The 13,376-nt window shown below is 31.5% G+C and overlaps 1 protein-coding gene across 1 annotated transcript in view; it reads right to left on the bottom strand.

The window, feature by feature from the left end:
- The window catches only part of CngA (Cyclic nucleotide-gated ion channel subunit A), a 33,658-nt gene that overhangs the window by 10,235 nt on the left and 10,047 nt on the right, over positions 1–13,376 (bottom strand). The window contains exons 3-4 of the mRNA XM_085205924.1: positions 4,895–5,021; positions 3,782–4,145 (exon numbers count right to left, since the gene is read on the bottom strand). Coding sequence (XP_085062050.1) covers positions 3,782–4,145; positions 4,895–5,021 — 491 coding nt within the window. The remainder of the gene's footprint in view (positions 1–3,781; positions 4,146–4,894; positions 5,022–13,376) is intronic.

Here is a 13,376-nt window from a genome sequence, read left to right as displayed (position 1 = left end):
TTTTCAGTAACTTATTTTAAATAAACGCCATTAAAAGGATATCATAGTTTTTGCATATACCTACCTATACTGGGTATACAACAAGAATGTAATCTAGAATCATCATTGAAAAACGAATTCTTACGTTTATATTGTTATAGGTACAAGTTATATGAAAGGCTGACACGAACATCTACCATTCATTTACTGAACAATTAAACGGCACTTTCCTCCTTATGCTTTGTTTTGAAGAAGTCAAGTACTATCGATTTTGTTCCTCTGTCGAGTGACCTTTAGTAGTTTTCATACTTAGTGAATTTTGTCGTACAATCATTTAAGAAAAATCTTAACTAAACGCCAGAGAGACTGTAAACGTCACAGGTTTTGTCTTAGATTCCCACTTGGGGAAATCAAATATTTATTATTTTCATTTCGCTTCGCTCTGGTGTCGAGTCAAAGCGCGGCGTTGAATTACGCCACTCAATAAGCAATGGCTCTGGAATTTAATGGATAATAGGGAATGGAGTGCCTTAACATTTAGATTACCAGGTTGCCTCTGCCTACCCTGCCATGTGCGGGTGTAATCTATGAAGCCAAAAAAAAAAAAAAACCTAAACATCATATATACACATATTAACAAATATACAAGATATATATTATATATGTACAAATACATATTTGTATATGCAAAGCAATATACCTCTTTTAGAAAGCACTTAGCGATATACATATATATATAGCATTTTATTTTTCTCTTATTATACGGTTCCCGCATATAACGAGTGGGCAGAGTAAACATACTGTCAAGACACTAATGAACGAATTCAATTTCAGTTTCAAGACATTGAAAAGAAATTGAAAATGAAAACTTATCAATAATTAATATATGTAAAAAAGTTTAAAGTAAAATATAACGTATATCTTTATAATTAATTAATTTATTATAATACCAACTTAGAAAAATAAAAAATATGTTTTCTATATGTTTATATCTGAGTGTGAAGGTACTGTACATTGGCCTTAGCTGTTATTTAATATGTGTGTAGTGTATCATTGTCAATGCTATGATATTGACACCTCCTAAAATAATCTTAATTGGATTTTAACGTCATACCTTCGTGTTAAGAAGTACGAAAATTAATGTTAGATACGAATAAAGATAACATAACCCTACTTTTCGTTATGTTGGTTTAATTTACATATACCTATCTACCTAAATATGAGTGTAAGTTTAAAATATACTTTTTATATATAAAGTATATAATACACTTTGAATATGATATGAGTGAACAAATATTGGCATTAAGATTAAGGTATTTTAGTAATTTTATTAGAGACTTGTATATAACAGGATATAGTTTTTAGATTCACGCTGTACCCTGCAGATAATAGGGAACCCAGAGGGAACCCGGGAACCTAGTGTTAAGACACTTCGTTCTTATTGAGACGCTTCTATTTTCCACTTTCCGCCGAACTTTGAAGGCACAGCATGAGTCGCGAAATTTGCCTTTTTGCGATTGGCGATTTGCCTCGTTACTAGAGCGAGGGAATGAAAATATTAAATATTTCATTTCCTCGAATGGGAATCGAACCCACAGCCTGCCGCGTTTACTGTCGCACGTTTGTGCTCCTTCGCTATAACTGGCCTCCGAATATAGTTCATTTAATGAAAAATAACAAGTAAATGGTTTATTTATTTTTGAAAGGCCAAAAAAATAAATAAAGCAGCATCATTAGTACCAATACAATAAAGCATTTTAAACCATACATTATGCAATTAGTTAAATGTATTTAAATTTTAAAAATAAGCTTAAAATATTAAGCTGAGTTCGTTCCGCGAGCACTACTCACCCAGTCACCTACTGCTTTCTATTATAGCCAAACCGATTTTAAAGCGATATTTTTAAATATTTTTTTTATTATGGACATTTTTTCATTATTTGTTCATTAACTTCTATGTATGATTTTTTATCTATTATAATATTATAAGCTAATGTAAACAATTCTAGAGTTGAAATCGATTACTTTTTTTCTTAAGCTCAAAATAGCATGCGATGTTAAATAATATAGAAATTTTAGATTTAATTCTGTGCATATTGAAATCTATTGTGAAATATACAAAAAAAGTAAGCACAGATTCAATAATTGAAAGAATTTCTAATATTTTTTTTGTGCAGCACATAATATTGTATTAAAATTATAATTTACTCACTTGCCCCATAGAATTCACAAAACTAATTTTATCTATAGTAAACACTGGACTCATCATTCAAATTCACATTTCAGCTGCTAGATAGACTATTCATTAACTTAGACGCTATCAGTAATTGGTGTGGTGGGTCACGACACTATCTCAATTAAGGAATTTACTTAGCACGGCCAATTATTATATAATCAACACAGATCCGCCTGGCAGGAGGTTCGAAAACGAAATGAGCGGAGTTAAAACATTAAGTACGCGACTGCCTTGGCTTAAACAATGGGTAATGTATACCTCCCTGTAGTTTTATGATGGGTTGTGAATGATGATTCCAATTGCCCCCTTTAAAAGGTATTAGTACTTTCAAGTAAATTGATTTCATTCGGTAAGCCTGTATGTTGCTTAGAATTATAAAAGCGAGTTTTAAAAAAAGTATTTATTTAAAAAAGTTAAATGTTTGCTCACCTATAGATATTTATAGATATTGAAATATCTCAATGAATTGAATTGAAGTTAATCATAGATTTCTTATATAGAAGTCCCGTATATACGTATGTATATTCATTTAGACTGGACTTATTTTGTATAAAGCCCTGTACTTCAATTCTTTCGTAGAAGAGACTTGTGAAAATGGAAATTCACAGAAAATATTAAGTTAGCAAGATTGATTCCTGCAGAGATAGTAAGGAATAAGAAAGTTACTTCCTTAGAAATAAATTGAATTGGAAAATAATAAGGCATGCAAATAAACTCATAAACTTGTTAAGAGAAGATTTGAAATAGATAAAAGAAATAAGTATTGTTGAGTAGGGACGAGATTTGAAAGAAGTCAGGTTACTCAAAATTAAAGATTTATATAAAAATAAATTGGATATTCGGATATTATATATGATATACAAAATTAGAACAGACAATTAAGTTGAAACTTTATTTAATCTTGTATAGATACATGGTATGTGAAATTCGTCAAAAGTCAAGGATTTTTTTTTTCGTAATTTTATCAACATCTTTCGAAAATCTTAAAAGAGACATTCTTAAAGTTACCAAAGATTTATTAACCCCCGACGCAAAAAGAGGGGTTTGGTGACAATTTTGTTTTTGTATTAGTTGTGCCTGTTAATGATGAATAGACAAAGGAAACTGGATAAAAGACTGGTCAATTGCATCGAGGGTCATTCAAAATTTTGACGTTACCACTAACATTTATCATAATAACTACCTACTCGCTAAAGTTATACAATAAATTGCCCTGCTTGTCCAGGCTCATATTTAATAATCAATAGGCCATGTCCAAGAGAAAAGTAATTTTGAATATCGTAATTTCCCGCACTGACAAAAATATTTAACATTAAATTTTTTATAGCAATAAATATTTTCACATCAATTAGTATATTACAAAATGTTACATTTAACACTTATTTATTAACGTAATTATTATATTTCTCGACAAAACTTATTAGATAATAAAATTCAAACTATATAAGCAGCGTGAAACAATACTACAGGTGAACATAGTGTATACAGCAGTAAATGATTCACAAATCATATAAACATAGTTAGCTAGTTTAATAAAATAAATACTTAGACATGCAAAACACAGACCTCTTGAAGCGTCACAACACTGTCTTTCTTCGCTTGTTTGAAAGACCAGCGTTTTTCCTTCACGCTATCGCGGCGTGTGACGATTTCCACGGGATAACAATCTCCCTCGTTGGTACTACTCTCATTTTCGATAGGTTCAATGGTATAAACGGTTTCGGGGACCGCAATGGGCACAGGGTGTGGCAGCTCAGGTTCAAGGTAATCGCGATGCAGAGGTTCTGGAGATGCAGATAGCATTATCGCTACCGATGCCGGACGGGGTGGTGGCTGGTATCTTATTGCGTCCGGGATCCAGGGTTGCATGCGCTCCTGTACGAGACGTCTAGTTTCTGCTCTAGACACCGTAAACACGTCTTGTGTTATTCTACAACAAAATAAATTAGATTCATTGACTAAGTCATTCAAAAGCTTTCCGCTCTGGTGATACAAAATACGGTGCTCTGCGTCATGCTGGAGATACGTAACTAAAAAACTGGTTCTCGTTATTACTGATCTCTTTAGTCTAATTGTCAATTTAAGTGAAGTTAATAATACAAATACTTTTTTAGCATCACGCTCTATCCTGCATAGCAGGGAAGGCAGAGGAAACCTGGGAACCTTGTGTTCGTTCACTCCGTTCCACTTTCCGCCGAATTTTGGAGGCGTTGAGTGGCGAAATTCAACGCCGCGCTTTGCCTTGTTACCAGAGCGAGGAAATGAAAATATTAAATATTTAATTTCTTCGAGCAGGAATCGAAATCACACCCTGTCGCGGTTATGACTATAACAACTATATACGCCACGCCACAATATGTTATCACTATAAAATAATGAAAGAAATAAAAAGAAGAAGAAGTAGAAGAAGTTTGCATCAAATTTTTCGGCATACCCACACCAGAATTTACGAAACTAACATTTATTAGCTATAGCAACATATTTTATACATACATAATGTATTAAACGAAAAATACCTATCAGGTTGAATTTTTTTTACTAAGACTGCATTATTTTTTATAGTTTAGCTGTGCTATTATGGTTCTTTCCACACACAGTATATACCAAACCAGTATATAGTTTCTACTTAGACCCGTCCTCACACTTAAATGCAATATGCTTATAAAAATATATACTTACTGGTATAAGTGCTCATCTCCGTGGACAATGGTCTCGTCGTCGTCATCCTGGTTAGAGTTTTCATCGTCATAACGTCTTAACTCCAGCAGGTACGCCCACATGGCGCTCAAACCAGCGTAAAACGAAACTGCAAAAAATTCAAAGTCAACAATAGTTTAAAAAAAAAAAAAACAAATATTACATGCAAAAGGATATGTGCAATATGGTAAATGTGTAGAAATCTAAATTATTTATTACTCAATTTCTACGGATAACACAATTCTAAGCTGAATGTAATATTTTAAGGGGTTCCGTGCTCCAAAAGGTGAAAAAGGAATCCTTATAGGATCAGAGGTATGTAGAGACCGTACCGCTAGGGATAAAGCGTGAAGCTATGTATGTATGTATGTATAGGATGACTCTGTTGTCCGTCTGCTCATCTGTCAATATTACTTATATCAAAATTACGTGACGGTATAGCTGAAATTAAAACCAAATATTCTATAGTCTATGGTCACAGTTATGAAATTTGTATAGTAACTTACAATACAACTAAAGTAAAAAATCAGAAAATTTATAAGTATTTCATATAAAAAAAATATTTCAAACTTATACATATTGGTATTTCATTTCATACAAGGTGAATAAATATTATATAATTTTGATATTTTCTGTGATGCTGTTGGAAAGTTTAAATAAAAAAACCCTTCATCGGCAGAATACATTCAAAAGGTTTTTCTGCGATTTATTTTAAGTGAAATAACAAATAACTGCGTTACATTAGGTAATTATGCCTTTTAGGACACACACAGCTTCACGCTATCCCGGCGGGATAGGCAGAGGGAATGCGTTACAAACTTACAATACTTCGTTCCTCACTTTAGCCTGAATTTTTGAGGTTTTGCGTGTTGTGTGGCTGCGGCGCTATTGCCTTGGTACCAGAGCAAAAAAATGAAAATATAAATTAATTATAGTTAATTTCACAACCATCGCGTTACAGTCATATGCTTGTGCCCCTATGCCACAATGGCCCCAAAACAAAAGAAATCTATTAATAAAAATGTCATTAACCAATTTAATAACCGCAGGAGATGATTAATCTATGTTTTTATAATAAATACTCTATTGTAAATGTAATAAATTTCAGCGTGGTTGAAAATACTCGGAACGATATCAGTTAGACCAGATGAGTTCTGAGTATACTTGAGCCTGGTTGGGTTCCCGGTATCTGGACGACAAGAGCATTCATTAAATTAATTTTGCGATCCTATTTCGACAAAGTTACATACGAAACTAGGTAAGTAGTCAACATAATTATACTAAGTTTAATTGCGTATACTGAAATGCAATAAGATTTTCTTTTTATGTTCACGCATATAGCAGGGTCGGGACCTAGTTAAGAATCTCTGTTCCCTATTAAGACACTACCAGTCCCCTACTTTTCTCTAAATTCTGGTGGAATTGCGTGAGTTTGCGTGAGTGGCGAAGCTCAACGCCCCGCCCGTCTTTCCTCGTTACCTGAACAAGTAAATGAAAATATTAAATGGACCGTTTATTTTGAGAGTGGTGTAAGTCCATTTTCTTTTGTTTCGAGAAAATTAAAGATTAGTATGTCGATGATTATGCAATTTCATTTACCGACCGATTTTAAGTTGTTCAAAACATGGGTTTTTTTTGAGAAATTTAACACGGACTAGTTATATATAAAAAAATTACATTAAATTAAGCATGAATTACGTAATAGAATTACGTACATTTTTCTCAAAAATGGACTTACACCACTTTCAAAATAAACGGTCCAAATATTTCATTTCCTCGTAGTGATATTTGAAAGTGATTAAAATTATTGAATAAAATATATGCATATGAAAATATAATTTTCACGAAATTTGCAATCGAATCTATTATTAAACAAATACTACGAAATGTAATTCCAGTTATTAAGTTAACTGATGAGTACCTTTTAAAATCTCGAATATTTCCAGGAAGGTTCAAAGGTCGTTTCGCAGTTATATAAAATATCCGTTAGTAAAATATGTTTCCACTAAAATTTGAAAATTGATTAATTAATAGAAAAAGAATAACCGTCTCAACAAGTATTTTATATAACTTGTAATTGTATACTTAAATATTTCTAATAATAGAAAAGTTTATAAATTATAATTTATTTATAAGTAGAAAATATTATACTTAATTGTAATTCTAATTTTTAAACAATTTAACCAAAAATACCTTCACGCTGTATCCTGCAAATAACAGGGTACTGCGGAAATATAACATTATAACGATAATTGAGGCCAGTCATGAATTCGATCCCCACTAGAGGAAATGACATATTTATTTAAATTTTTATTTTTATTTTTTCGCTCTTGTGTCGAGGCAAAGTGCAGCGTTGGGTACCGCCACTCATCACGCAAAGCCTCCAAAATTTGGCAGAAAGTGGGGAACGGAATGTCTTAACACTAGGTCCCCCTCTGCCTACCCTGCTATATAATTTATTACTGAGTCAATTTTTTTTCCAGGTTCGATGAATAACTTTGTCCTACGTTTGCCGTTCAGATATCCAAGTTTTAAATTTTTTTTGTCATGGTTTCTACCAAATTGGGAAGAAGAAAACTGCTCTTTTTTACCTCCGAGAAAAACAGCAGGGTATTATGTGGATGTGTAGATAGATGTATGGGTATCTGCAAGTCTATGTGTGGCATCATAGCTCCCAAACGGATGAACCTATTTTAATTTTAATTTTTGAAAAGTGACTCGAGAGTGATTTTATGTAGGAAATATATTCAGTGGTTGAAGATTATCAGCAGCTCTGAAACTATAAAGTTCTGAACTTCAACAATCAACTATAAAGTTGATTATTAACTTTCCAGAGCTTTTTGTGCCGGTATTTTATAATTATAAATTATCTGTACTTTGTTTTAACAGAATTTAAGTCATAATGAGTATCACAACCAATTAACTGGATTAAGTTTCATCTCATGTCAGCCGCTACTATCAACTATGCAATATTAAGAAATTAATGAATTGAACTTGTCCAGCGTATTGGATTACATGTGTTACCTACTTGTAATCGAATAGTGTTTTCACAGTAAAATTGCACATATTTACAATGTGCACAATTATAAATACCATTTCATCGATATCCACAAATTTAAATCATAATTATATTAACTAACTAGCGGCCCGTCCGCGGCTTCGCCTGCGTGAACTACGTTATTATTAATTTCTGTCTCCATGAGTACCTACGTCCTATAAGTGACGTCCATGCAAAATTTGATACTCCTAGAATTTGTGGTAACAAAGTTTCATACAAACATTCAACCCCAAAAACGACACAATTTGTTAGCAGCAGAGGTCCTAAGTGTTAAGACACTCCGCCGAATTCTGGATCCATAGAGTGGTGGAAATCGTCGCCTCGACACCAGAGCGAACATCAAAAAAATAAAATATTTAATTACCTCGAATGGACATCGAACCCGCAACCTGTCGTGCTTACATTTTGTGTCTCTGCACCACGACTGGCTTCTATTTATTAGTGTTCGTAACAAATTGCTCGAGGAGGCTGAGTATTGATTATCACGTTAACACTGTTTTAGTGCTGCATTATGGGAGTGGCAGTTTGGGGGGTCTATCATTTGTCAAATCCTATTAAAGTATACGTATGTATATTGTAACTGCTATTACGATAGTCGTTCGGTATTTTCCTCTTTTCATCATTTATAATAATTCATGTTTCGTTTGTTAGGTGTGTGCTTGGTGGAATGTTATAATTGTGTTGAAGTTATTTTTTGACTTTTTTAAAGTGAAATGTTAATGACACACTTAGGAAAAATTAATAAATGTTTAATTTTATTAATTATTTTTTTTTTTAGAAAACGTATAAAGAAAATTTATAAAAAAATATTGATGATGCCTTTTTTTTTTAAATTTTTATAATTATTCTAAATTTGTATACGTTTTTAAAATAATTATATAAAAGTAGATTAAATAATACAAAAATAGGTTAAAGACAGATAGTTGATTCTGTATTTGGGCATGTCTTACAGGAAGATATGTGAATTCGTACTTTTAACCATATATAAGCATGGTCCTTTCTCAAAAACATATTTACAAGTGATGCTAATATTTATTTATAAATGAATGTACTCCTATATTCATTAATAATAAATATTAGCCTAGATACACTAACTATGACAATGTAGAATATTTATATATCTCTTTTTAATTTGGCACAAGACAAGTAGTAGGTCGAAAACTAACATCTGCTTTTAAGTAAGCGTAATGAAGAAAATTAGTTGTGATGGCAGGAATACTTCCAACAAGCGAGTTGGAGTGAAACTAAGTACTAACTTCGAAGGAGTTAGTATTCCTTTAAAAGGTATCTAAAAACTTGAGAATATATCTTATTATGTCATGTTATTTTTGTAAGCTTCACGCTTCATCACGTTTTTAGGTAGCTGGGTAGACAGAGGGAACCTGGTAATCTGGGAACTTAGCTCACTCTGGTTAGTCACTCTGTACCCATTGTGATTATTCTGTTCAGGGCATCAGGGCGCCATCCAACACACAATACCTCGAAAATTCGGCGGAAAGAATTGCAAAATGCTAATTTAATGATCTTCGACCATTGTTTGTTTGACTCTCACTCGAAATAATAACGATTTTTTATAATATTAGAAACACCACTACAAATAATATTGGAACGTGATATCTCCACCTATAACTTGAAGTTTCAAAAAATGCCGATTTAAGATTTCTTAGAACATACCTACTATTACTTGTTGTTAGTGTAATAACTTAGTTTTTATTTTTAAGAGTAATATTTAAAATATTATATTTTGCTGTCAGATTCTTAAACTAATTTAATTATTTTGTTTTTATTAAAACTTTTTTTATTAAGCCTTTTTTAGTACATATTTCTTTATATACGTACAATAAACATTTAATTTTTATTAAAATAAACTATAATGAAGGTATATCAGAAAATGCAATATCAGAAAACTATTTTTTCTATATTTACTCTCTAACTTATCTAATAATATATAAATATATAAGTATAATTATTTAATAAATAATAATGTTTGTTTTTATATTATTCTAATATAGCAATAATATATTTGGTAAACAAAGACAGCTCTTAATTTCATTATTCATGAAATTATTATATTGCGATTTCCAATTTTACACCACAATAGAGCTTTAATTTGTACATTATTTTGTGATGAACTAGTTTGTTGAATTACGAAAACAACATTAGAGTAAATACCGGGAATCATTTAAAATATACGAAACTAGCGGACGCGCGCAGCTTTGCCTGCTTATATGCACCCTTACGGGTGAATTCTTATAAACCATGAAACACGTGTTCAATGATTTTTTAAGAGTCTCAATTTCATATTTTATTAAAATTTGTGGTGATACAAAGTTTTTTCCATACAAATTTTCAATCCTTTATTTACACCCTTAGGGGGTAAATTCTAATTCTTCTCCAGCGGTTACGGCTGTGCGTGCGTCTTACCTCAGTCAGTGAGGACAAGTCCTTTTATATATATAGATAATATCAGGGCATACTGCAATAAATATATATTTTTAGCTCCCGACGATGCTACGTGGTAGATAATTCTGTGGCACCGTAGGCCGTTACTGTATCAAACGCAGGAGCAGTAATTAAAGAAAACTAGTTTTATTAGTTAAAACGAAAACGTTAGTTGCTTTATATACAAAATATATTTTATTTTGTAAGTCTATATTATTCACACCATTTCATTCTAGAATTATTAGTACGATATTAAACGAAATATTTGATCTATTTAAGGTGCGTGAATATTCTAGGAACCGAACGTTTGGCTGTACGTTTTGTTATTCAATACACAAAATTTTAAATTTATGAGTGTAAATTAAATTTGGTAATGTGTAATTATTATTATATTTATTTTATTTATATAATGTTTAAAAAAAAGGTACTTTAAGAGGATTTTATAATTTTCTAAATTAAATTTTAAATCTCTTTCATCATAATGATTAATCAGATAATGACAATAACGTGTCCAATAAAATGTATATCATTCGGTTTCCATAATCCTCTTTCAAAAGCATAATTGAGGCCAGTCGTTGCCAGTCGTTGTGGATTTAATTCCTATCCGAGGAAATGAAATATGCAATATTTTCATATCGGCGGAAAATGAGGCAGTGTCTTAGTATAAGGTCACCTCTGCCGACCCGGAATGCAGCGTAACGCTAAAAAATATGATAATAAATTTTAATATTTTAAACTTATTAAATAACATAGTTATAATATATACTAGCAACATGTAAAACACGTGTAGATATACATGCATCTAACAAACTTGCAGTTCAAAACTTTAGCAATTTTCATTCATTTTTTCAATTTCAATCATTCGTTGTGGGTTCAATGCCCACTCAAGGAAATTAAATTTAAATATTTTCATTTCTTCGCTCTGGCACCAAGACAAAAGCTTGGCGTTAAGTTCTGCCACTCAACGACTCGCCGCAATGTCTCGAAAAATTGGAAGTAGCAAACACTAGATTCCCTCTGGCGACCCTTCTGTATGCGGGATACAGTGTGAAGCTAATTATTCTTTTTAGTTATAGCACAAAATATTATGCCATAATACAAAAATCCAATATAAATATAAAACTAAAAGAGTAGTACAAATAGATGAGATAATTGTATGAGTGTTGATTATCATTCATTTCAACCGTGGCTGATAAAATCGACGACGAGTCGATAACTCTACCTGTTGATATAGTTTATCTCAACAGACAAAATAATAACAACTGTAGGAATTTGGAAATGGAATACTCAGGTGAAATATTTACCTAGCAAATTAAAATATAATTTGCTAGGTAAATATTTCTCGTGCTTTTTGTATATAAAATAACTTAGGTCATCAATCGAGCTTGATGAAAACGTATGGCTTAATGGTCAGACCGCTAGGACTAAGAGGCACGAGCTAAAATCATGCCACGTTCATATTATTATATGTTTTCTAAATAAGGATTTTTCTTTCCTAAGAGTGATTTAACACTTTAAATAAGTGTCAAAAATATCAAAAATATTGTTTAGTACCATAGTGATATCAACTAAATCGTAAAAGATAAGAAAATGCCACCTCAACAATATTTGTTCAACGTGATAGATCTTTCATTAACACACAAAATAAAGACCTGGAACACCTGTTTAAGAGCCATCACAAAAATCGGAACAGCGTCGAACTGTTAACGGTGACGGATGTGACTTCAATCTTCACTTAAGGGAATCTCTCTCTCTCTCTCTCTCTCTCTCTCTCTCTCTCTCCAGTGCATTATTAGTCCCATCTGATGGCAGGGTCTGTTTTCCCCGTCTTTTGTTCTCCACTTCGAGGCTACCGCGAAAGTACTCGTATTTTACATAATGTTCATGTAAAATTCCTTTTATAATATTGTCTCGATAGTAGATGTTCACAAATAATTCAATTTACGAGCTTGTTCGAAGCTACAACCTCGAAATGTGTTTATTATGTGTAAAATTTCAATTATACAGATCTCGTATCGTATATCAAACTTCAAAACAATAATTAAATTTTTTCACACGATGTGTAAAATTTTCTATCTGTCTACAATTTACAAAATACATATTTACAAAAATAGAGTTTTACTACTTTAAAAGTGCCTAAGTAGGTGGCCAAGTCAAACTTATAAAAAAAATCTAGCTTTAATGACATTAATAAGATAAAATACAAAATATATTTGCAGCTGTTGTCAATTCAATAAAAAACCAATATTGGGGTCATATATGTAGGTTATATATAAGTTTTCTAATGTAATGTTCAAAATGCAACTATAACGAAGTACAGTTATTGGCAAAACAGGACTGAGTGTAAAATATAAAATGCTGTGAAAGATTGTACTGCATGAGTTGTTGTAAATTGTTTTTAAATTCCGGAAATTCGTTCAATTTATTTCATACTGAAAGTAAAATTCACAGTAGGCTAAAAAGCTCTTCAAAACTCATATTTCTGCAATCCCATTCTATGTAGAGAAATTTCAAAATCAAATTTATTCAAGCTTCATTTTACTACTTGATATTTTTATTTAATATCCCCTATTTAAAGAGTAATTAAGAACTTAAATTTGTAGATTTTTTATAAGGAAAATTACTATATTTTTTTTTTGTTTTCAAAGAGAAGCAATTGTTCATTGTCTTTTTTATAATGATCAATTTCAGGATTGTAGGCCAACGGAAACTACAGTTCTTAAAATTTAGAATTTTTACTTTGCAGCCAAAAGCACTCATTTTATATGAAACGAACTACAATTATTATAGGATGTAATTTCTCACATCGTGTCACATTTCATAACTGTAGATCCTAAATACCCTACCGGTTTGGATTCCTTGGCGAATTTCATACAAAATGCAGCAAAACGATATATAAATGCTGATAAAAAAATAAATAAATCTTTAAAAATGAATCTTTGGTTGAGTTACTTAGACAAGACA

This window comes from Heliconius melpomene, chromosome 21 (assembly GCF_056956725.1).
Source record: "Heliconius melpomene rosina isolate 202511_hmr_F chromosome 21, ASM5695672v1, whole genome shotgun sequence".
NCBI lineage: Eukaryota > Metazoa > Arthropoda > Insecta > Lepidoptera > Nymphalidae > Heliconius > Heliconius melpomene.
Note: the sequence above shows the minus strand (reverse complement) of the source record. Positions and strands in the feature narration are given on the sequence as shown.